Below are 22,078 nucleotides of genomic sequence, written 5' to 3'. Positions count from 1 at the left end.
AGGAAATGAAACTGAAAGTGACCCAGTCCTGTGCTGGACTGAGTTCGTTTCCACAAAGTTCCCTTCTTTCTGCCACATATTCAACGTTTATCTGATCTAGAACCCGTTTTAATCCTCATAATCATAATGAATAAGATTACATGAACAGTGGGGACCAGATTTTACCTGACATTTAAGGTGGTCGATGTTGTTTTGTGTCCAATGTTTTTCATTGAACAATATCTGAAACACAGCACAATAGTATTATACAAACACAACACCCCCTACCCACTCTCCACAACTTCCAGACTTCTTGTGAACTATGTGCAATGATTGCAAACAGATCGCAGCACCAATCAGCAATATTTTTTTTCTTTCGCTCCAGTTGTTTTCAGATGTTTTCATGGAGGACCCCTCCCTGGTCCGAGCGGTGGGTGTCTCTCTGATCAGGTCGGCTGAGGAGCAGGACATGAAGCAGGGGAAGGAGAAACAGCTCTTTGCTGTGGAAACCTTCTCCAAGCTGCTGGAGTTAGTCACCATCCGCCATCGCCTTATGGAGTCAGCAGCAGAGACTGCACATCTGGCACAGTTGAGCTGATTCTTCCTATATTGATTGTAGTTAGTTACTTATTTCAGGGGTATGTACTGCAGGGGGTCTGCGATTTTATATATTTTTTTTAATTTTTAAATTTATTATTATTATTTTATGAATATTGCTAGCTGCAGCAGAATACCACCGTGGATACCATTTTTATGTCTCTGCGTCCAGTATGAAGGAAGTTAGAGGTAGTTTCATGAGCCAATGCTTACTAGCTTTAGCGCAATGACTGGAAGTCTACAGGAACAGTTAGCATGCTAGCTATTCTTGTTCATCCGACTTTGGGGAAGTAGATAAAGGGCTTCATTGCCAAAATCTCAAACTATCCCTTTAATATGGAGGAAATTACAGTCATTAGAGCTAATTAAAGTTTGTTTTTCCTGTAATGAAAATTCTTAGGCGAGCCGTCTAAGTGGTGATTTTCGGGATGGAAAAACAGTTTCAGTGTCAACCTAAATGACCAAAATTCAAAAGGCACTCGCAAATCTGAGCTATCTTTTTTTGCAGGTGCATGGTAACAGTTGAAAAAGATGAGAGAAAATAAGAAACACGCGCACTGCTCTTGCTTGTATCACTGCTCTTTAATAAGCTTTACGTATCGGCTTCAAGGCCAGAAAGATATTGAAAAATAAATATACACTACCGTTCAAAAGTTTGGGGTCACTTAGAAATGTCCTTGTTTTCCATGAAAACATACATGAAATGAGTTGCAAAATGAATAGGAAATATAGTCAAGACATTGACAAGGTTATAAATAATGATTTTTAATTGAAATAATAATTGTGTCCTTCAAACTTTGCTTTTGTCAAAGAATCCTCCATTTGCAGCAATTACAGCCTTGCAGACCTTTGGCATTCTAGTTGTCAATTTGTTGAGGTATTCTGAAGAGATTTCACCACATGCTTGCTGAAGCACCTCCCACAAGTTGGATTGGCTTGATGGGCACTTCTTACATACCATACGGTGAAGCTGCTCCCACTACAGCTCAATAGGGTTGAGATCCAGTGACTGTGCTGGCCACTCCATTATAGACAAAATACCAGCTGACTGCTTCTTCCCTAAATAGTTCTTGCATAGTCTGGAGCTGTGCTTTGGGCCATTGTCCTGTTGTAGGAGGAAATTGGCTCCAATTAAGCGCCGTCCACAGGGTATGGTATGGCGTTGCAAAATGGAGTGATAGCCTTCCTTCTTCAAGATCCCTTTTACCCTGTACAAATCTCCCACTTTACCAGCACCAAAGCACCCCCAGACCATCACATTGCCTCCACCATGCTTGACAGATGGCGTCAAGCACTTCTCCAGCATCTTTTTATTTTCTTTGTGATCCGAACACCTCAAACTTAGATCCGTCTGTCCATAACACTTTTTTCCAATCTTCCTCTGCCCAGTGTCTGTGATCTTAATCTTTTATTTTTATTGGCCAGTCTGAGATATAGCTTTTTCTTTGCAACTCTGCCTAGAAGGCCAGCATCCTCGAGTCGCCTCTTCACTGTTGACGTTGAGACTGGTGTTTTGCGGGTACTATTTAATGAAGTTGCCAGTTGAGGACTTGTGAGGCGTCTGTTTCTCAAACTAGACACTCTAATGTACTTGTCCTCTTGCTCAGTTGTGCACCGGGGCCTCCCACTTCTTTCTATTCTGGTTAGAAACAGTTTGCGCTGTTCTGTGAAGGGAGTAGTACTGTACACAGCGTTGTACGAGATCTTCAGTTTCTTGGCAATTTCTCGCATGAAATTTCTCAGAACAGGAATAGACTGACGAGTTTCAAAAGAAAGTTCTTTGTTTCTGGCCATTTTGAGCCTGTAATCGAACCCACAAATGCTGATGCTCCAGATACTCAACTATTCTAAAGAAGGCCAGTTTTATTGCTTCTTTAATCAGAACAACAGTTTTCAGCTGCGCTAACATAATTGCAAAAGGGTTTTCTAATGATCAATTAGCCTTTTAAAATTATCAACTTGGATTAGCTAACACAATGTGCCATTGGAACACAAGAGTGATGGTTGCTGATAATGGGCCTCTGTACGCCTTTGTAGATATTCCATAAAGAAATCCCCCGTTTCCAGCTACAATAGTCATTTACAACATGAACAATGTCTACATTGTATTTCTGATCAATTTGATGTTATTTTAATGGACAAAAAATTGCTTTTCTTTCAAAAACAAGGGCATTTCTAAGTGAACCCAAACTTTTGAACGGTAGTGCATATATTAAATGATACTATCTTTGAGAACTAACAACCAAAGAAAAGCTAGACAGTCAGGGAGAATAACATAAAAAAAGGGCATTCAATCCACACGCCCATTGATTTTGTTATAACGTTTGAGCAGAGGAACACAGCATTAGCCATGGCAAAATGCATATAATTGCAGGAAATGTAATTTTAAACGACATTACGCTGAGATTATCGTCACTGTATTTGCAGGCTTTGAGGTAAGTGTTACTAAATGTGTTTATGGTATAAAACATGAAAATGTCCATTCTGTAGTGTTCATATTATGGTCTGGCTCTCCTAGGTTATACAAAACACAAGCTCTGGAGCTGGGCTTTGATGAGTTCCACCTGTATGTGCGCCCGGAGCAGTTTGAATTTGCTGTCCAGAGAGACAAGGCAGCGCATAGACCTCTGTTTGTTACGGCACTACTGCAGGACGACAGCTGGATGGACAGGTACCCTCTTTAACCTGTTACTCTGCTAACATAGATAGATGTGCAGCTAACTTCTTTTTCTTTCTTAGTAAATTGTATGATATCTACAGGTAGACCTTGAAAAATAAGGGAACTATTAACAATTCACTTTTTTTGACTATGTAACGCTTAAAATAATCATAAAAAAATCTTCTTCTCGTGGACTAAAAGTCATATTCACTCCACATTTGGTCTTTGGACTCGTCACAATAATAACCCCTAAAGAGAGAAAATACGTTGATGCATTCAAATGACCACACTATACCACACTATATGCTAATTTGCTAAAATATGCAAAAAATATGCAAAAACTCTTCTTCTCATGAACCGTAGACCAAATGACACCAAATTCTGATTGTAGGCCAATGGTACATGTCTTAACTTAGTTTGAGAAAAGCTAAGGGATTGGTCAAAGGATGGCTGAGGTATTAAAATTCACTCCAGATGTTGTATTTAGACTCATGAGTTCCTACATGATAGAGTGCTTGCTTTGTTATCCTGATCATGTGTCCTTTCTGTCATCCTGTGAACCCCATTTATTGCTGCTCGCAGCTATATTCTTATGTTTGTTATTCCCGACTCCTGTAGGTACACTCCGTCTAAGTTTCCACTGAGCATCCAGGAGCTTGATGAGAACCAGATCGGAAAATTCAGCTTCTACTCTGAAGAGGCAGTAGTGCATGTAAGGTCAACTGAGACTTTGGGCCTGATTCAGAGTTGAGATAAGAGGGTACAGCTTTTGTGTAAATCAATGTCAAGACATGATCCTACCCTTTATGAAGAGATATTACCATTATGATTCGCACTTGATCTTATAGGTGTCACCTCAGTCCATGTCTTCTCTCTACATCTCTCCAGCTCATGAATAGGTCAGCCATAGAGAACCTGCAGGTGACCCTGGCCTGTCAGGTGACTCAGAAGAACGCTCTGATTGGTGCAGTGAAGCAGGCATGTCTATGTTATTGGTCAGAGACTTTCACAGGCTCTCCAGAGGTACCTTACATCACTACACATATACTTTAATCCAGTGGCCGGTTTGCTGGGATCAAATTACTTCTCTTTCTCTCTCTTTGATTTAGGAGGTTCTTTGTTCTAGTGGCGATGCAAACTCCTTAGCTAAGCAGAGTCCCAAAGTTCGTAAAGATACAAGTGAACCAAAGATAACTGGTGCAGGAACCAGGGAGAGGTGAGTTGGAGGGTCAATGATGGCCATGTTTTGTAATTATCAATATTATTACAGTTATTAATTATAATCATTATGTTATGTGATTTGACTGTTGTGTTTGTTCAAGGCTGACTGAGGCGTTTGTCTCCATCCAGTTGGAGAAAGTGGGTCCACGAGATGAGATGTTGAACTCTTTCATAAAGAGGAGACAGATCATGGGTGTTGTGATGATGAACCCTGTAAGTGAAATGTCATAGAGGTCAGAGGGGGCAGGGGCTATGTTGGATCTCAGATATGACTGTTTGATTGTTTACCTTCATGACCTTCTCTTTCACCGCAGGATGAAGTAGCAAAAATCAAGAGGAGGCTGATTATTGAGTTCTGTCGAAAGTACAGTACATCTTTAGTAGAAGTTGACAATCATGATTGCCATGTTCAAACATGCTAAAGTGAAGCTTCCTAGCATGACTCCTTTGGAAGTGTTTATTCACAGGAGACCTGATTGTTTCATCACATTTTGGGGACTTATTTACCTGAAGTCTAACTTTCCTCCAGGTGTACCTGTAACACGTGTTCTGTGTCTGTCAACGTTTTCCTAGATTCAGTTTGCGTATGTCCCAGTGTTGTGTGAGAGGGCAGATTATAGGCCTGTACCACAGCCTGACCACCTTATTGGACGAGCTGCCAGACATCCGCCAGTCCCACTTCCTGATTGGCCAGGACCATGAGTTGAAAAGTGATATGGACTCAGGACTAGGTGTTCACCCTGACCCCAGGTAAAACCAGTGTGAGAGAGCGTTTTATAGCATGAAATTATAAGAATACTTACTTCAGAAAACCTTGCATATGGTGACAGAGAGAATATTTTAGGAGTGTCTCTGCGGTTGGAGGTCAGAGATTATTTTTGTTCCACTTGGTTGGACAGGAAGTTCCAGCGGCGTCCCAGGCGCCTGCTGTCAGCTGACGGCAGAATGTTCCTCAACCTGTGGTTCCTCCCCCACTACACTGAGGTTCTCCTCATGTTCAGAACCCTGGAGGACTCGGTGAGAGGTTCTAACCTGCTTTACATTATGTTAACCTACAGATGGACACAGACAGACACATGCATGGAGTAGTGGATTGAAACTAGATCTTGTGATATCAGTAAAAAACAAAAACATGGCCTTGGAATGTTTCTAAGACTCTAGAGCAGGGTTTCCTAACTCCCACTCATAATAGAAAGACACGTGATCGTATACAAACGTAAGCAACATCTGTTTGGGCTTATTGCGGTCAATTTGCAGTCTACAAATTTATTTCGAACTATGTTCCGGCCCCCGACCAGCCATAAAAAAATCAGCCTTTGGCTGAATCTAGTTGGTGATCTCTGCATAGAGCACGTTGATCTTTACCTTGAATTTGTTTACTTTTGTTGCATTACAGGCATGTAGCCGGGCTCTTCACCATAGTCTGGAGATAGTGTCTGCCCTGCATGACATCATCTATTACCTGGTCAGTTTCGCCCGACTGGGGAACCCAGGAGTCTTCAGCTCCAAGAGAGGAGGAGGAGCAGGAGGGGGAGAGCTTACAGCTGACTGGGGCGGCACTGAAGGCATCGGTATGCATTGGTTATAAAGAGACCTGTGGTTCCAATGGCTCAGTGGGTTTGATTTCCGCGTGGAACACATATACTATCCGTGTCACTGTCAACGTTGACAGTTCTGTGAGTCCCATTGGATGAAAGCATCTGCTAAACGACCATGTTATTATCGTTAAGGCGCGGAGCTGTGGGAGATCCAGAAACAGGTTGACTCTCTTTGTGACCCTGGTAGCCCTGAGGCTGTGGGTCGCCTGCTGCAACTACGGAGACACGTGCTCTTCTTGCAGTACGACACCGCTGTGAGGCACCTCATCAGGTGAGTGGAGAAAGGTAGAAGAGGTTGATATATGCCATCAGTGAGTAGGTTTAGATACGTAAGTGTAATGGAGTATGAGGGTTCCTAGCATAAGAACCAGACCATGATCAAATACATTGTGTCAACAACTTTCAAACGCTTGAGCTTGATTTAGCTTAATCGTTTCAATGGGACCAATGGAAACCAAAAGTGAAAACACAAAGTATTTGATATGCTCTCTCTCTCGCTCTCTCTCTCTCTCTCTCTCTCTCTCAGAGAGGCGTTTCTCTCCTCTGGTAACATCGTAGCCTATCAGAGCGTGAGTGACAACATGGGACACGCCCTCCCTGCGCTGAGTGACAGCGTCAGAACCAATCACAGTTCTCTACTGTCTTTACCAGAGCCAATGGAGCCTCACAGCCCCCGGGTTTGTAATAAAGTTTACATTTCTAAAGCCCAGACAGTGTTTGTGTTACTACCCAGAGTAAATGGGAAACACAGTATAGTTAATGCTACTTTTGATCGTTTCCCACTGCTCAGGCAGGGTTGTACTCTTAGACAATTGTGAGGTCATCATGTATTTGTGCTCTCTAGGCTCAAAGGATGTACCCATGGAGAAGTTTTCTGGTGTGTCATGGATTGCACTCTGTAGACATTTGGGGCATCCCACCCATTGAGTACTGCATGCAGGTAGACCTCTACTCTCCTTTATGATATTTCTTGTTTTTCCGTTCTTACTAGCAAGTGATTTAGCAAATAGAGGCAACTAGAAATGATCATGATAGTGATTGTTGTATCTATTTTGGTTGAATGCATTGTAAGCTGCTCTGGATAAGAGTATCTGCAATGCTAAATGACTATATTGTGGATGTTAATGGTCTTATGCTGCTTGTATCCAGCTGTGTCTGAGTGGGCTGGGTGACCGCAGCAGGATGGAGGCCAATGGAGCGATCCTGGGCGTGTCTCTACTAATGGAGGATGTCTTGAACAGCGGAGGGAGGGGGGCAGCACCGCTACGTCTCCATGACAACAAGGCGGGGGACTCACGTGGAAAGCCCGAGGAAGTATATTTACATGCGTGTTAGAAGATCTTTTCTTTGGGGTGTGTTCAAATATATGGGTTACTAGGTACATAATTGCATTCAAAACACATGTAGGCCTAAACATGTATGTAACATGTGTTTACCGCCAGAAAAAGCACCTTGTAAGCAACGCCGTGAACAGGTTTTTTGCACTGGCTGACAGTATTGTGTCTTAATACTAGGAGGATGGTAGCAGTATGGATGACAGTGTTGATGAAGAAGAGAAGGGGATCTCCTCTAGTCCCCTCCAGGACCCTCTCCAGGTGCTGTCTGTGTTGAAGGGGTTCCTGCTCCTAACCAAACAGCTGGAGGTGTTTAAGGAGAGCTGGGGAAGGCGACAGCTAGGGGTGGAACAGATCAATACCATGAAGATCCACAGGCACTTCTCAAGACTCTACAGGTTAGTTAGTATTGCCCATGACAAAGTTTTTACTTTATGTAATATTCTGACATACCATGCAATACATATTTCTTATATATTTCTTAATTCCATTCTTTTACTTTTATATGTATGTGTATTGTTGTGAATTGTTAGATAGTACTGCACTGTTGGAGCTAGGAACACAAGCATTTCGCTACACCCGCAATAACATCTGCTAAATATGTGACCAATAAAATGTGATTTGAATACATGGGGGGGGGATGATATCAGGGTTTGTGAATAGTGATGGATAAACAACATCGACATTAACAAACTTTCATATAGAATTGATTGTTCATTGTTGATCAAAATCAAGTCATTTTAATCCTGACTGTGAGATGATGTGGTCTCATCGTTAATATGTAGCTCAGTGGGTCTCATGCTTCTACATTTCAGAGCAGACATCCAGTACCCAAGTATGAGAGCCCTGGCTCAACAGATGGGTAAAGAGAAGGACTTTGAGGCTCTGCTGTCTGACAGCCAGCCTCTACTGCCTCCTGCAGGAGCTTCCGAGGTTCACATCAAGACATTCCAAGTACTGTACTACTGCAGCACACCATGATAGCTCACTCACACACCTGGCCTCTATTGGAATCTTTTAACACGGTTTAGTCGGAACTAGAAGCACAAGCATTTTGCTACACTCGCAATAACATCTGCTAATCATGTGTATGTGACCAATACAATTTGATTTGATTTAGTTTAGGTAGAGCGTAGATGTACACTGAGTGTACAAAACATTAAGAACACCTTCCTAATATTGAGTTGCGGCCCCCTATTTTACCCTCAGAACAGCCTCAATTTGTCAGGGCATGGACTCTACAAGGTGTCGAAAGTGTTCAATATCGAGGCTGGCCCATGTTGACTCCAATGCTTTCCACAGTTATGTTAAGTTGGCTGGATGTCCTTTGGGTGGTCCCGTGTGGCTCAGTTGGTAGAGCATGGTGCTTGCAACGCCAGGGTTGTGGGTTTGATTCCCATGGGGGACCAGTATAAAAAAAGTATGAAAATGTATGAACTCACTACTGTAAGTCGCACTGGATAAGAGCGTTTGCTAAATGACTAAAATGTCGGGGTGGTGGACCATTCTTGATACACACGGGAAACTGTTGAGTGTGAAAAACCCAGCAGCGTTGCAGTTCTTGACAAAAAACTGGTACGCCTGGCACCTATTATCATACCCCGTTCAAAGGCACTTAAATCTTTTGTCTTGCTCATTCACTTTTTGAATGGCACACACACAATCCATGTCTCAATAGTCTCAAGGCTTAAAAAGAATTATTTAACCTGTCTCCTCCCCTTCATCTACACTGATTGAAGTGGATTTAACAGGTGACATCAATAAGGGATCATAGCTTTCACCTGGATTCACCTGGTCAGTCTGTCATAGAAAGAGCAGGTATTCCTAATGTTTTGTACACTCGGTGTACGTGATCCAACTGTTAACTTGAGTGTTTTATTAAAATGTACACACATAATGTCTGATGGACATAAAAGGCACGTATTTGTAATACAATCCCTATACCGTAGTAGTCTGGGATCCAAACTGAATCCACGCTACGTTTCACTATCGTTTCACTTCACGAAATAAAGCCGTGATTCAGGTTGATTCTACCTTTTTGCCGTTCGCGCCGTTGTCTGTGCCTAACCAAGTTTGTACCATGTTTGTGCTGCTACCATGTTATGCTACTGCCATGTTGTGTTGCTACCATGTTATGTTGTTGTCATGTTGTGTTGCTACCATGTTCTGTTGTCGTGTTGTTTTGCTGCCGTGTTGTGTTGTTGTCTTAGGTCTGTCTTTATGTAGTGTTGTGGTGTGTCTCTCTTGTCATGATGTGTGTTTTGTCCTACATTTTTACTTGGAATCCCAGCCCCTTTCCCCACAGGAGGCGTTTTGCCTCTTGGTAGGCCGTCATTGTAAATAATTATTTGTTCTTAATTAACTCCCCTAGTTAAATAAACGTTAAATAAAACCTTTTTTAAAGGTTGGAACCCAGACTAGTCGAGTAGTGCGACAGACTGAGGGATAGGTTATAAATTGTGTAATGAAGATGAGGATTAACATGAACATTGGTTTCTCTGTTGACTCTATGCATGGTGGCTCAATCAGTTTCTACGGACTGAGAAATAGGTTATATCTGTAATATGGTAAACAAGATGACGAGGAACATCTCTTTGAGTCTGTGCATGGTGTCTCAGTTGCTCAGGCTGCTGGAGAGTACAGAGTGTGATATGATCCGAGCGGTACAGAGGAGGATCACAAGAGAGCTGACCCTGGTGATTTCCGAGCGGGCACGCCAAGACACAGGCCTCCCCACAGGTACACCACTCACCTCTCAGGATGTCACACAAAGACAGTAACCAATGTTGCATCTGGATTTCTGTTGTTGTTCTTTTAAAACATTTTGAATATGTTTACATTTCCACATTTTACTGTTACATCATGAACAGGTTAAACAGCTACGAGTGTGAGTCTAAAGATTCTAGCTGTAATGGTTGTCTTATCACTGTTACGACTGTTCTCCAGAGTTGTGGAAGCAAGGCCCCATGAAGCACAGTCTGTCCCCAGAGAGACCTCAGTTAGTGGAGAGCTTCACCCAGCAGCTAATGGAGTGTGCTGAGCAGACGGAGGAGGGACAGGTGAGAAACCCAACAGAATGGATGGACAGGCATGACAATAGCCCTACAACAGTTGGTAGCAGTCTGGTCCTTTTTCTCAGTAATAAAAAAATGGCAGTCGCAGGTTCATAGGTTTCAAGCACCGAGAACGTGAGAACAGTTTAATGACAATACATATGTTATACATCTCCTGCCAGCTGACCTTCCCCACGGCCCACCTCCAGCGGTGTCTGTCCACTCTGGGCCGTTCTGTGATGGAGAGAGAGCGCAGCAGCTTCCTCCTCTACTCCCAGTTCTATGAACAGATCTTACGGCAGGAGAGCCAGCTGCTCTACCGCAGAGAACAGGTATCCTACTCTACTGTACTTCAGCAGTTCAGCGTATAAGATGCGCTTCGAGATATGCAATGCCTTTTTTCATTGGTAATACAGTATATGTGTGAACGACTGGGATTAGAACCTCTGGGAGATAACCCTAGTCTTCCGGTGTCAGGCAAGGTTAGTTATCAGGTGAGCAGGGTTCCAAACCCGTTTGATTCCGGGGCTTTATACCGCTCATTTGCTAAACAGCACACAAACGTATCTTTAAGTTCTTGCTTCTTGACTTCTCTCTGTACAATATTTGTCCCGCAGGATGTGAAGGACCTTGAGGCGTCCCAGTCCCAGGCCATCAACCCTTACAGCGAGGTCAGTGGGCTCTGTCGTGGGATGATGTTGCAGACCACAGCCCTGCGTACCCGGGTCACCCAATTGGAGGAGGAACAGAGAGGTCTGGAGCAGCAGATCAGCCTAAAATACAGACAACGCTATGACTCCCTGGTCCGACAACTTTTCTCCACCTGCATTCAGCTGAAGGTACGAAACGCTTTTATCTTTTTTATCATAACGTTAACTATCTAAAGCCTGAAGGAATAATGCATTATGATGTTGTTAGAATGCATTATACGACTTGACATAAGCATGTATGAGCAACTTATAGTGTCTTAGTATCACCTCATAATGATCCTGACTAACTTTGATCCACAATAACGACACTGGTTAATTTGGAAAATACTTTGTGTTTGGTCGCATCGTACTTTTGACCACATCACTGACATGCTAAAAGCACCATAACGCACACCCTCTCGTCTTTTTACTTTATTGTTTACTTGGATGGATCACAGGCCAGGCTTGATGAGTACCACGTGCGAATGGACCAGGATGTTACTCAGCTGGTGAGCAAAGTGAGGAGAGAGGGAGTGGATAACATCATCAAGCTGAAGAAATTTGGCTCCACTAAAGGCAATGAAGCTCTTCTTACGACACAGTCGGAGGTGAGACGATTGGGCCCAAAGTTGTTTTCGAAGCAAGTGACTGAATTGTGACTCAGCTGTTTACATAATTATTGCATTCAGGACTAACAGCTATTCTCTTCCTTAATCTTTCTTCTTCTTCTCCTCCTTCAGAAGCAGGAGCTCCATGACCTGAGCATGGAGAACAGTCTGCTGACTGGCCTGCTGTCTAAGGTGAAGGCACTGGGCCACTGGAGACAGGTGGTTGGACAGGGCAAGTTGCACCGTAGATTGCTCCACAGCCAGCAGGTACGGTTAGGAGGATTGGAAAGGAGTGTCCCCGAAATCACACAAGTGTATTGACTTGCAATGTCCGTGACATGCAGGTTGTTTTATTATTTGACCTACTTAAGTTGAATGCACAGATGTTAACCTGTGCATAAGAGCCTCTGCTCAATGATTGTAATATAAATACAAATGTACAGACTCATATGGATTGCACCGGAATGGCTGTGGCTTTTCATGTTTTTTTGCTGCCGTTTTGTGCGATTGTGACTTGTGTTGTGTCTAGAGGGAGATGTCCTGTCAGAGGGAGGCACTGAGAATGAAGATGATGTCAGAGGAGGAAGTGATCGTACTGAAGCAGGAACTGGAAGTCACTCAGCGGGCCATGACACAGTGTCAGACGGAGTACAACCGCACCAAGAGACTGCTCACCAAACAGGTAGCTAGCTATATCCTCACCCTGAATCATTCACATGCATTTCTTTTTACAACATTACAGATAACAAGTGGAATTAATCTTGACATTTTCTTCTCATTTTATATAATTGTAAATAATGTGATATTTTCTGTCATAGCTGATTTAATAACCAGATCTAAAGATATTTGCCTGTCTGGTCTGACAGTAGAGAGATTTATATGCCCACAGAGCACAGAGCTCCATGAGGTGAGGCATCACTCTGCTCAGGAAGTCCAGAGCAGACAGGAGCTGGACAGCTACCACCTGCAGAGCCTGGAGCAGCTGAGAGAGGGCGTGGGGGACAGAGACAGACAGCTCCAAGACCTCAGGACTCAGCTGGACAGGAGCAGCAGAGACAGACAGCTACTGAGACAACGCAGTGCCAAAGACATCAGACAGGTGACACTCGTTCTCATCCCTGCAGTACAAACACATTTGTTTGTGTGATAATATAAAATGATCTGTTTTAGTATTACTAAAACAGACATCATCCGGCTTGAAGGACCATAAAACAGAGATGGATAATAACTTAAGTTCCCAGACTTTTAAACATTTACATTGTATGTGTCCCGTAGGTATAAACTAGGGCCCGGCCTTTCCTGGTCATAAAAAATCCCTGGCCCTGGGAATAATTTATCTAAATGTGTATATTCCCTGATGAAGGGAGCACATTTACCGTAAATTACAGACATAGCAAGTTTAGATCATTGGTGTAATGGTAATGGACATTAACCCAGGCACCCACTGTGGCTTTAGGTGAAGGGCCAGCTTCATCAGGAACGCAGTCTCAAACAGGAGGCTTTCCAGCGGGTGGACAAGCTGCAGAGCCAGGTGGAGGACGTTGAGACGGCTCTCTCCAGGTGTACCTCCACAGCAGGTAATGGTTAGCTTCAGTGTGTTCCACTCACTACCTTTCCATATAGCAGTAACTTACTATGGCAATGGTTCTCAATCCTGGTTCTGGGGACCCAAAGGGGTGCACATTTTTGTTTTTGCCCTTGCACTAAACACCTGATTCTAATCATCAACTCGTCATCAGGCTTTGATGATTTGAATCAGGTGTGTGGTGCAAGTGCAAAAACAAAAATGCACCCCTTTGGGTCCAGAGGACCAGGATTGAGAACCACTACGCTATGCAGTTCTAGAGTAGTGTATGTGCCCAGTAACTTGCAGGTGTAGAATATAAAACACTGTTTAATGAATAACTCACTATGCTGCAGCTAGCCATTGATTCAGCCTGTGCTCTCTCTCACAGGGCGACGCCAGACATCCTGTTACACTTTCCCTCACAACAGATCCAGCATCAGAAATCCAGAACACGCTGGCCCACAGCAGGACGATAGCAAGAGGGATTCTACCACCCAGCTGGAGAGACCCAAAACAGTGGGTTTAGGCATATTACAGCCTAGTAACCAGTGAACTTCTGTGTTGCTTCGTTTCCCCAATAGAAATGTATCGTATGTGTTGTGTGTTTTGTCAGGACCCGTCTCGCCTGCGTATCCTCACCACGGAGGCCCTGCTACCAAACCTCACCGATGGAGGCCCAACCTCCTCACACACCTTCAGCAGCTGAGACTCAACCATCAGTAAAAATGAAGCTGTTCTTGTAGAAAAATGTCAACCATGTTGTCGCAAGTAATGAAAACAAACGTTTATTGATGAAAATGATCTAGATGATACACAGTATGTGAAGGACCTTTATACACCTGGGCCGGTAAAACAACAAAAACATTGTAAAACAGTGGTAAGACACCTTGTTTAAAGCTATAACTTGGTGTGATCTCATTGTTGCAGATGCTACCATACAAATGTAGTAAGACAAACCAAATATAAAAGAGTTGAGACAGAACTACATAGGCCCAGTGTATCCAGGCTCAATACACACACACACACCTTTAAAAAGGTTATTGTAGAGGAAACAACCTTACATTGTATGGATACATCAGGTTAAGAATGACTGTTAATCTCTTCACTCACATGCAGGGGGATTTTTTGTGTGACTTGAGCAGAAACATGGTTAGCCTGGTCTCAGATCTGTTTATGCTGTTTTGCCAACGCCTACAGTCATTGGAATTTAACCATCTGACTTGGCTAAAAAGCACAAACTTATCTGGGACCAGGCTATAATGTGGGGATGATCAATAGGTTAAATCATAGCATCCTCTGAACAGTCTAATATTTGTGGCATGTTCATCACATTACAAACTACACCAGATAATAGAAGGAAATTAAAAAAGTGTTGCGTGGAAGAATACAAAAAGAGTTCTGACAATACAAATAAAATATCACAAAACACACTCGTTTGATGCATATTTTGGAAGTTAACACACAAAAATGTTTCAAACTATCCATCTGGGGTGCTAATCATGTTTTCAACCATGCAAAATTTGCACCGGTCTTTCCCCCACAAAATGGAATACAACTGTAGAATAAACTGTACAGGGATTCAGAGAAGAACTTGAGGTCAAATAAAGAAATTGTCTTTTACTTAACAGGATGCAAACTATGCCCTTAAGATCCAAGTCTGGCCCTCAATTTCTACAACAGAATCTTAGACCCATGAATTAAGGCTAGACTACAATCCGATTACGCTTTGTCAACAATGTACCATTTAATTGAACCAATTTCTGCAGCGTTTACCAGGAATACGAGCTCCGAACATAGCCTTTAAAAGCTGCATTGTCTACAACTCACGATCGGATTGAATCCCAGCCTTCATTTCTACAGCACAATCTGACCGAATAATTAAATCTTGTTCTACACACTTCCAAATCCAAACAGATTTTCAACTAATACTCAAATCAGAGAAAAATAAAGTCAAATGATAGGTAGGTTATTGATAATTAGATCTATTGAGGACATGGAATTTAATGTGTCAGTACCAACACTGCCATAAAACACAATAATACTGAACGGTATATCAGTCCTGACTAACCCCACTCTATAACCATGACTTTAAAGTGACTGTTCCATGTGAGGACTGGTAGATTGGTGTATCTTTTTACACATGAGCCCGATTCACACTATAGAGCCAAACCAAAAACCAAGCAGAGCTGTACAGTACAGTTTGGGTGGAACCTGTAGTGTGAAGCAGGCAATACAGTACAAGTAATGGCCAGCACTTATTGATACAGCGTGTTGTCTACGTCCCAAATGGCACCCTATTCCCTTTATAGTGCACTACTTTTGACCAGAGCCCTAAAATGGGCCCTTGTCAAAAGTAGTGCACTATCTAGGGGAATAGGGTCTTATTTTGGAGGTAGGCATGTTTTACAAACCCTGAGACACAGCAGGCAACTTCTGAGCAGTGTCTACGTAGTGCCAAGAGGAAAATATAAAGATGAACACTAAAATGACAACTTATAGACAGGACCATGATTGATTATTAGTTGACATGATCAGTTTCAAACCTGATCAACTCTCATCCCCGGAAGCTATGGTATGCCCACGTTCCCTGACCTGCAGGATTCACTGGACTCAAACAGATCAATAACTAGTATTCACACAAATGGTTTTCACAGAAGTACCATTTCTCAAATTAGGAAAGTAGATAAGACAACCAAATCACCCTTCATTTAACCAGCCAACATTGTTGTCCGGTCTGATACTGGTTGCAGAGTTAAATAGCTACATAGTAAAATGTTCCACTCTGATAATGGCCTGTAGTGTGGACATTCTAAGTTTCCTCTGAATCTTAAAATTCAGATAAGGTAATGACATTATCCGCTAACTCAAACCAATGATGACCCTAAATATGTAAAACCGTGCACGACAATAACATGTTGTAAATCGCTCTAGCTGGGAGTCAATGAAAAATCTCTTTATTAAAGATCTTTGTCAGAACCCTCTTATGACCAGAAAGCAAGTGTTTATCATAAGGCTCCACTTTCTTTCGTTGTCAACGTGGCACAGTACTGACTTTGCTAGTTATTCATATAAAAATAAAGTAACATTTGTTTTATTTACACATTGACAAGAGTATGTAAAAGTTAATCTCTTCAGTACATTGGTAACAATATGAAATTACAAAGTGGCATTGAAAACGATTCAGGTTCTTTCTGTCAAGACTGGAAAAAAAGCAGCATTTTGTATGTGCTTATTATGGAGCATTTCAATTCAGTAAAAACTTCCTGAATGGACTGAAATGAAAATGGGCATAGTCCAAAATGGCAGCCTAATTCCTACATTTCAATTTAATAGTAATTTAGCAGACGATCTTGTCCAGAGCGACTTACAGGAGCAATTATGTGCCTTGCTCAAGGGCACATAGGCAGATTTTCCACCTAGTCAAACCAGCGACCTTTCAATTACTGGCTCAATGCTCTTAACCGCTAGGCTACCTGCCGCTCTATATCTATGGCCCCTGGTCAAAAGTAGTGCACTATATAGGGAATAGACTGCCAATTCAGACATACCCATGGACTCCAACCCTGTTATAGGGCAACTCATAATACTGGCTTGAGGACTGAGCGCAGTGAGCGTCCCTCTTTGGTGAGCTCTCTGGTGAAGCACATGCAGGGCAGAGGGATTGCCTCGTCCCGACGGGTGATGGTGTTAAACTTGCACTTCTTCAGATGTTCGGCCATATTGGCGATGTTGGCAAACTTCCACTCGTTCACCGTACCGAAAGCCGTACTGAATCGCCACACCTGGTTCACAAAAGAGAGTAGTTGAAATTCATTAGTTGTAATGAAGACGTTTATATGTGTAACATGGTATGCCTGCTTGCAACGCAAAGCCTTTAATCTAATTGATTACTGTGTTAATACAGGACAGCATGCATTCAGTGGTCAGGAAATAGGAGTGAATTCTAACTTGAGATCCCCATGCGCGTCTCAAACTGTCGTACAAATCTGAAATTTCCCATTGATCATAGATTTATGGGGAAATGCAAGAAAGTCAAATTCAATACAGATGTTAATGCACATGTTTCAAATGCATTGAGCGACTAACCTTGTTTTGGATCTGCCACGAGGAAGACCCATCTGCCCGTCGTGTGTTCTCCCAGAGAAGCACCACCATGCCTCTGGACTTGAGTAAGCTGCCACACACATCCCTCATGGTCCGGGAGACCCTGGACAGCTGGCACAGGCTGAAGCCATCCAGGAAACTAGCCACATACTGTTGCACCTCGAAGGGCAGGGAGCTCAGGTGGTCGCAGGTGGAGCCGAACCGACAGGCATTCCTGGGGAGAGTTTTATCTCCGAACCGGGGAGGCATACCCGGCTGCACCCCGAACGAGCCCAGGTGTCTATCGTGGATGATCCTGGAGCCCTGCACGGAGGGACAGAAGCGTCTCTGGGAGTAGGTGCAGCCGTAGTAGGCCAGGGGACAGCGGTGCTCTAGCCAGCCGTTCAGCCCGGCGTGGATGTCCCCATGAACGTTTTTGAAATGCGAGGAGAACTCATCTCTGCGGAACAGCTGTCCACACACAAAGGTGAACATGGTGCGCTGCTTGGTCTGGTAGCGGGCCACACACTCCAGCACCAGGTCCAGTCTGAGGGTGTGGAAGGGGCTGGGGTTGGAGAGCTGCGGGCTGGCGTGATCACAGGCCGACGCTGAGGCGATGTCCCCCACCATGGTGTTAGTGGCCAGTATTGCCGAGGGGAAGGAGAAGGTCTGGGTACCAAAGTCGACGCGATAACCGTCTACAAACCTGCTGTCTGAGATGCTGCGACCCCCGGGGGAGTCCCCCAGACAGAAGAGCAGCGCTGCCGTGATCAGGTCGATCCCATGGAGCCCCAATGGATCGTCAGTTACCTCCAGGTCTGAGGTGTCCACTGACTTGTCCTCCATTTTAGCTCTGAACAAATAGGGATCAGACATCATAGCCCTGCGCCCGTTAAACGTAAACACACTCATCCCTCGGAGCACCTGGAGGTTCTGTAGTTTCCTCTCCAGCCACCTGTCTTCGATCTCTAAGGGCAGGTGCTGGAGCACGTTGTAGGGTTCCAGATTAGGGAGAGGCATGGGAAGAGGCAGGTGGATGGGTAGTGGTGGAGGGTGGGGCCCAGAGGGATCCCGTGGTGCTACTATGTTAGGCATGGAGAGATAAGGCAGCACCGGCCTGAAGTCTGAAGACCTGATGACTTCTGAGCGTCTGGGTGGAGATCTGCTCAGATCTATCCGCTCACGTCGTCTCAAGTGATTGTGGTCGTCTCCTGTATGGTGGAAGCCGTTACTGAGAGGAGGAGAACCCACCTCTGCTAGACCCACCATGCCGTCCTTCTCCACCTCCTCTGAAGACTTGATTCGTTCATTAAGCTCTATCCAGTAGCTCTCATCTCCCTGTCTGTCGGTTCCGACTCCACAGTCCACAGACACTCCGCCCACTGCTCCGAGCTCACAGTCCAACTGTGTGTCACTCTCCTTCATTTCTACATTCAAGTCATCATCACGGTTCTCTCCATTATGGAGAACCCCATTTCGCTCTGTTTTTCCCCCATTTATAATTCCATTGATCAAGTTGACGTCCTTTGCACTTCTGAGAACTTCCAAGGTTGCTGCTAAGTTCTTTTTGTGTACCGAAATATAGGACTCATCATCCATTTCAATCACTCCATTAGTCAAAGCAGCAGCCTCATCCATTTCAACCATTCCATTACTAACTGCAGTCTCTGGTACACTTGACACGACATCAGCCATCTTCTCATTTGTTTCCACAGCTGGTTTATTATATCCGTTATTTGACGTGTTGGTGGTGACTCTGAGGGACTCCAGTAGCATCCTCTGATCTTGGAGAGCCAGGGCCATGTCTAGCTGCTCCACCACTTCAACATTGCTCAGGTACTCATAGGACTTCCTGTCTGAATAGCTCACAGGCCAACGGTTCCACTCCATGGTGCAACACACCACACTGGCCGGGCACGTCTCTAGGTGTTCAGCCATTTTGAGCCGAGCAATAGTGAAAGGGCACCCGAAACCAGTGTTGAGGCAAGGCACTCTTTCAAACGGGCATAGTAAATGATGCTCCTCCACTTTGCAGGAGTGGAAGACGGCTCCACAGACGAGAGGGCAGCCAATGAGATCACAGGACACACCAGTCTCTGGGCGGATCATACACCTCCGGTTTACACACTTCATGCAGTGGGCATGGAGCGCCTCCATCTTTGTGGTGTTGATATTCTAGATTTAAAATGAGGAATGAGTGAAGTGGTCTGCCCTGAAATAATGAGAAAAAAAGTAAAAAAATTATACCTTTTTTAGTAAAGATTTAGGTCTAATTAGATGTGAACAAATTCAAGTTGAACCACAGTCAGTTAATGAATAGAAAAAGCAACCAGGCCATGTCCCAGTTCCTAGAAACATCCTGTCTTGTTAAATTATCCCACTGACATAGTTCTAGAGCCAGCTCTCTACCTACCAAACATGTGGCAATGGAGTCCCGTGCCTTTAAAAGACCAGCATCACATTCTATAACTTAGCACCTGCTCCCATCTCAGTCTTTCTGTTTACTAAATCTTTAAGCTGCCACATGACATTTCACAACACTCTTCTTGGGTTACAGTACATGGTCACAACACACCAGTTCTAGAATCTAGCCTAAAGGACAATGACCTTTAACCCCTGGCTGAGGCTTTATGAAGCCAGGGAGGAAGAGAGAAGCCCAACTCTGTGGAAAATCTGTCTCCCTCCAGCAGGTGTTGTTGTTTCATGTTGTTTTGCCCACCAAGCAAGGAGTTTTTGTATGGAGGTTAACAGCTTATTTGCTACGTGAGCTTTATTTGACCAAATAGAAGTTTAGTAATCCTTAAGTCGTTACGAGTGTACTGATATAAGTAGGACAAGTAACATCGCGGCAACAGAGAAAAAACACTTTATATCAGAGCTCTCTGGAGATAGCTATGCATTTTCATGAAATGAGACTAGTAGCATAGCGTCTCTCTCCATTGAATACAGGCAGTTGATGTCACCAACCCATATCAAATATTTAAAAAAGGATTACAATAATGAGATGTATCCACCAATTCGAAGAAAGGATGGGCGGGAGCTAGAAAGCTCACCGTGCCACTTTATGGACAATGACCCCTATTGTTAGGGCGGAGAGACATTTACACGGAGTGTACAAAACAATAAGAACACCTTCCTAATATTGAGTTGTACCTCCGCCCCTTTTGCCCTCAGAACAGCCTCAATTTGTCGTGGCATGGACTCCATAACGTGTCGAAAGTGTTCCACATGGATGCTGGCCCATGTTGACTCCAATGCTTCCCACAGTTGTGTCAAGTTGTCTGGATGTCCTTTGGGTGGTGGACCATTCTTGATATACACAGGAAACTGTTGAGCATGAAAACCCCAGCAGCGTTGCAGGTCTTGGTAGAGCATGGCACTTGCAACACCAGGGTTGTGGGTTCGATTCCCACGGGGGACCAGTACGAAAAAAGTATGAACATGTATGAACTCACTACTGTAAGTTGTTCTAGATAAGAGCTTCTGCTAAATTACTAAAATGTAAAAATGGGTGGTGGGCCGTTCTTGATACACACAGGAAACTGTTGACAAAAACCCAGCAGCATTGTAGTTCTTGACACAAAGTTGTGCACCTGGCACCTACTATCATACCCAAAAGACACCTGAATCTTTGGTCTTGCCCATTCACTTTCTGAATGGCACACATACACAATCCATGTCTCAAGGCTTAAAAAGCCTTATTTAACCTGTCTCTTCCCCTTCATCTATACTGATTGAAGTGGATTTAATAAGTGACATCAAAGGATCATAGCTTTCACCTGGTCAGTCTGTATTGGAAAGAGCAGGTATCCTTAAGGTTTTGCACACTCCGTGTATTTTGTTAGTATATCCATAATATTTTATGATACAGACGGTTCAGTGGCCTTACTGGCCTGCTCAAAACTTGATGACAACAAAACCTGGTGACCAGTCTAAACAACTGTCAGCCAACCATGACAGTGTATGTAAGGGGAAACGTTACACTGCCGGTCTTGACTGGGCATGCCTGAGTTGTCTGGCTTCACAGGCCTCATGTCAGATTGCGCAAGATAAACAAAAACAAATGACTTGTAACTAGCTAACTAACACAAGTAACACCAAGAAGTAACACGCTAACTGGCTATTTAGATTAACACAATATTAAACACAGTTAAAGAGCCAGTTAACTAGTTCTTTTTGCCACTGGCAAGTGTAATGTCCGGCCTACTTAAAGTGGTAAAAAAATTATCTTTTAAACTCTATAACGTTAGGTAGCTAGCAACACCAACCAACTTTAGCTGTGCTAGCTAGCGGCTAACAAAACCCATATTAACGGGTGAAAATGAGATGGAGGTTGGATCCGGCGGCTCTCCAAATGTCCCATTTTAGCCAGCCACTGAGCTAGCTAAAGTTAGCTTGGTAGCTAGCTATTTAACTAAAAAAACATGTCACAATACAACTTGGCTTACCCGTATTAAATAACGATACAGCAAATCGTTGACTTCCGAGTCTTGTCCTTATATTCGGCAGTAACACTAGCCACACACAATTAACAAAAAGTTCAGTAAGTAATGTTGTAGTAGCTAGCTAGTCAGCTACAAATATTCACGTCGTCTCTTCCGCCTCGAGTCACTATTGTGACTTCTGCTGTAAAATCCTAGCAAGCTCGTCTGTGACTAGCTGCTAATATCTACAAGTGGCGCAAGTTGAT

General features: G+C 43.7%; 2 protein-coding genes across 4 annotated transcripts in view; one reads left to right on the top strand and one right to left on the bottom strand.

Moving 5' to 3' along the window:
- Positions 1-14,735, top strand: part of si:ch73-242m19.1 (coiled-coil domain-containing protein 162) — a 15,117-nt gene extending 382 nt beyond the window's left edge. Inside the window, exons 2-28 of one of the 2 annotated variants that reach the window (XM_055863762.1) lie at positions 365-567; positions 3,095-3,247; positions 3,854-3,947; positions 4,124-4,258; positions 4,345-4,451; positions 4,558-4,669; positions 4,771-4,820; positions 5,030-5,206; positions 5,356-5,473; positions 5,853-6,027; positions 6,187-6,325; positions 6,581-6,731; positions 6,899-6,994; positions 7,204-7,368; positions 7,569-7,786; positions 8,204-8,321; positions 10,007-10,127; positions 10,335-10,447; positions 10,624-10,773; positions 11,059-11,280; positions 11,589-11,738; positions 11,871-12,005; positions 12,268-12,420; positions 12,628-12,837; positions 13,195-13,315; positions 13,694-13,821; positions 13,919-14,735. In XM_055863762.1, the coding sequence (XP_055719737.1) occupies positions 365-567; positions 3,095-3,247; positions 3,854-3,947; positions 4,124-4,258; positions 4,345-4,451; positions 4,558-4,669; positions 4,771-4,820; positions 5,030-5,206; positions 5,356-5,473; positions 5,853-6,027; positions 6,187-6,325; positions 6,581-6,731; positions 6,899-6,994; positions 7,204-7,368; positions 7,569-7,786; positions 8,204-8,321; positions 10,007-10,127; positions 10,335-10,447; positions 10,624-10,773; positions 11,059-11,280; positions 11,589-11,738; positions 11,871-12,005; positions 12,268-12,420; positions 12,628-12,837; positions 13,195-13,315; positions 13,694-13,821; positions 13,919-14,011 (3,807 nt within the window). In that variant the 3' untranslated portion in view covers positions 14,012-14,735. Of the gene's footprint in view, positions 1-364; positions 568-3,094; positions 3,248-3,853; positions 3,948-4,123; positions 4,259-4,344; positions 4,452-4,557; positions 4,670-4,770; positions 4,821-5,029; positions 5,207-5,355; positions 5,474-5,852; positions 6,028-6,186; positions 6,326-6,580; positions 6,732-6,898; positions 6,995-7,203; positions 7,369-7,568; positions 7,787-8,203; positions 8,343-10,006; positions 10,128-10,334; positions 10,448-10,623; positions 10,774-11,058; positions 11,281-11,588; positions 11,739-11,870; positions 12,006-12,267; positions 12,421-12,627; positions 12,838-13,194; positions 13,316-13,693; positions 13,822-13,918 lie in introns of both variants that reach the window. The other variant, XM_055863761.1, reaches the window with a different exon arrangement.
- Positions 14,075-22,064, bottom strand: fbxo30a (F-box protein 30a). Of its 2 annotated transcripts, none has more exons than XM_055863764.1 (3): positions 21,837-22,064; positions 17,392-19,595; positions 14,075-17,087 (listed from the first exon to the last, which is right to left on the bottom strand). In XM_055863764.1, the coding sequence occupies exons 2-3, from the start codon at positions 19,543-19,545 to the stop codon at positions 16,884-16,886; spliced, it is 2,358 nt and encodes a 785-aa protein (XP_055719739.1). In that variant the 5' UTR covers positions 19,546-19,595; positions 21,837-22,064; the 3' UTR covers positions 14,075-16,883. The 2 variants fall into 2 exon arrangements, with proteins under 2 accessions (XP_055719739.1, XP_055719738.1); XM_055863763.1 differs by having other exon boundaries at positions 17,392-19,600; positions 21,837-22,063.
- Positions 22,065-22,078: the final 14 nt, after the last annotated feature.

Source organism: Salvelinus fontinalis, chromosome 15 (genome assembly GCF_029448725.1).
Source record: "Salvelinus fontinalis isolate EN_2023a chromosome 15, ASM2944872v1, whole genome shotgun sequence".
In the NCBI taxonomy this organism is placed as follows: domain Eukaryota; kingdom Metazoa; phylum Chordata; class Actinopteri; order Salmoniformes; family Salmonidae; genus Salvelinus; species Salvelinus fontinalis.
Note: the sequence above shows the minus strand (reverse complement) of the source record. Positions and strands in the feature narration are given on the sequence as shown.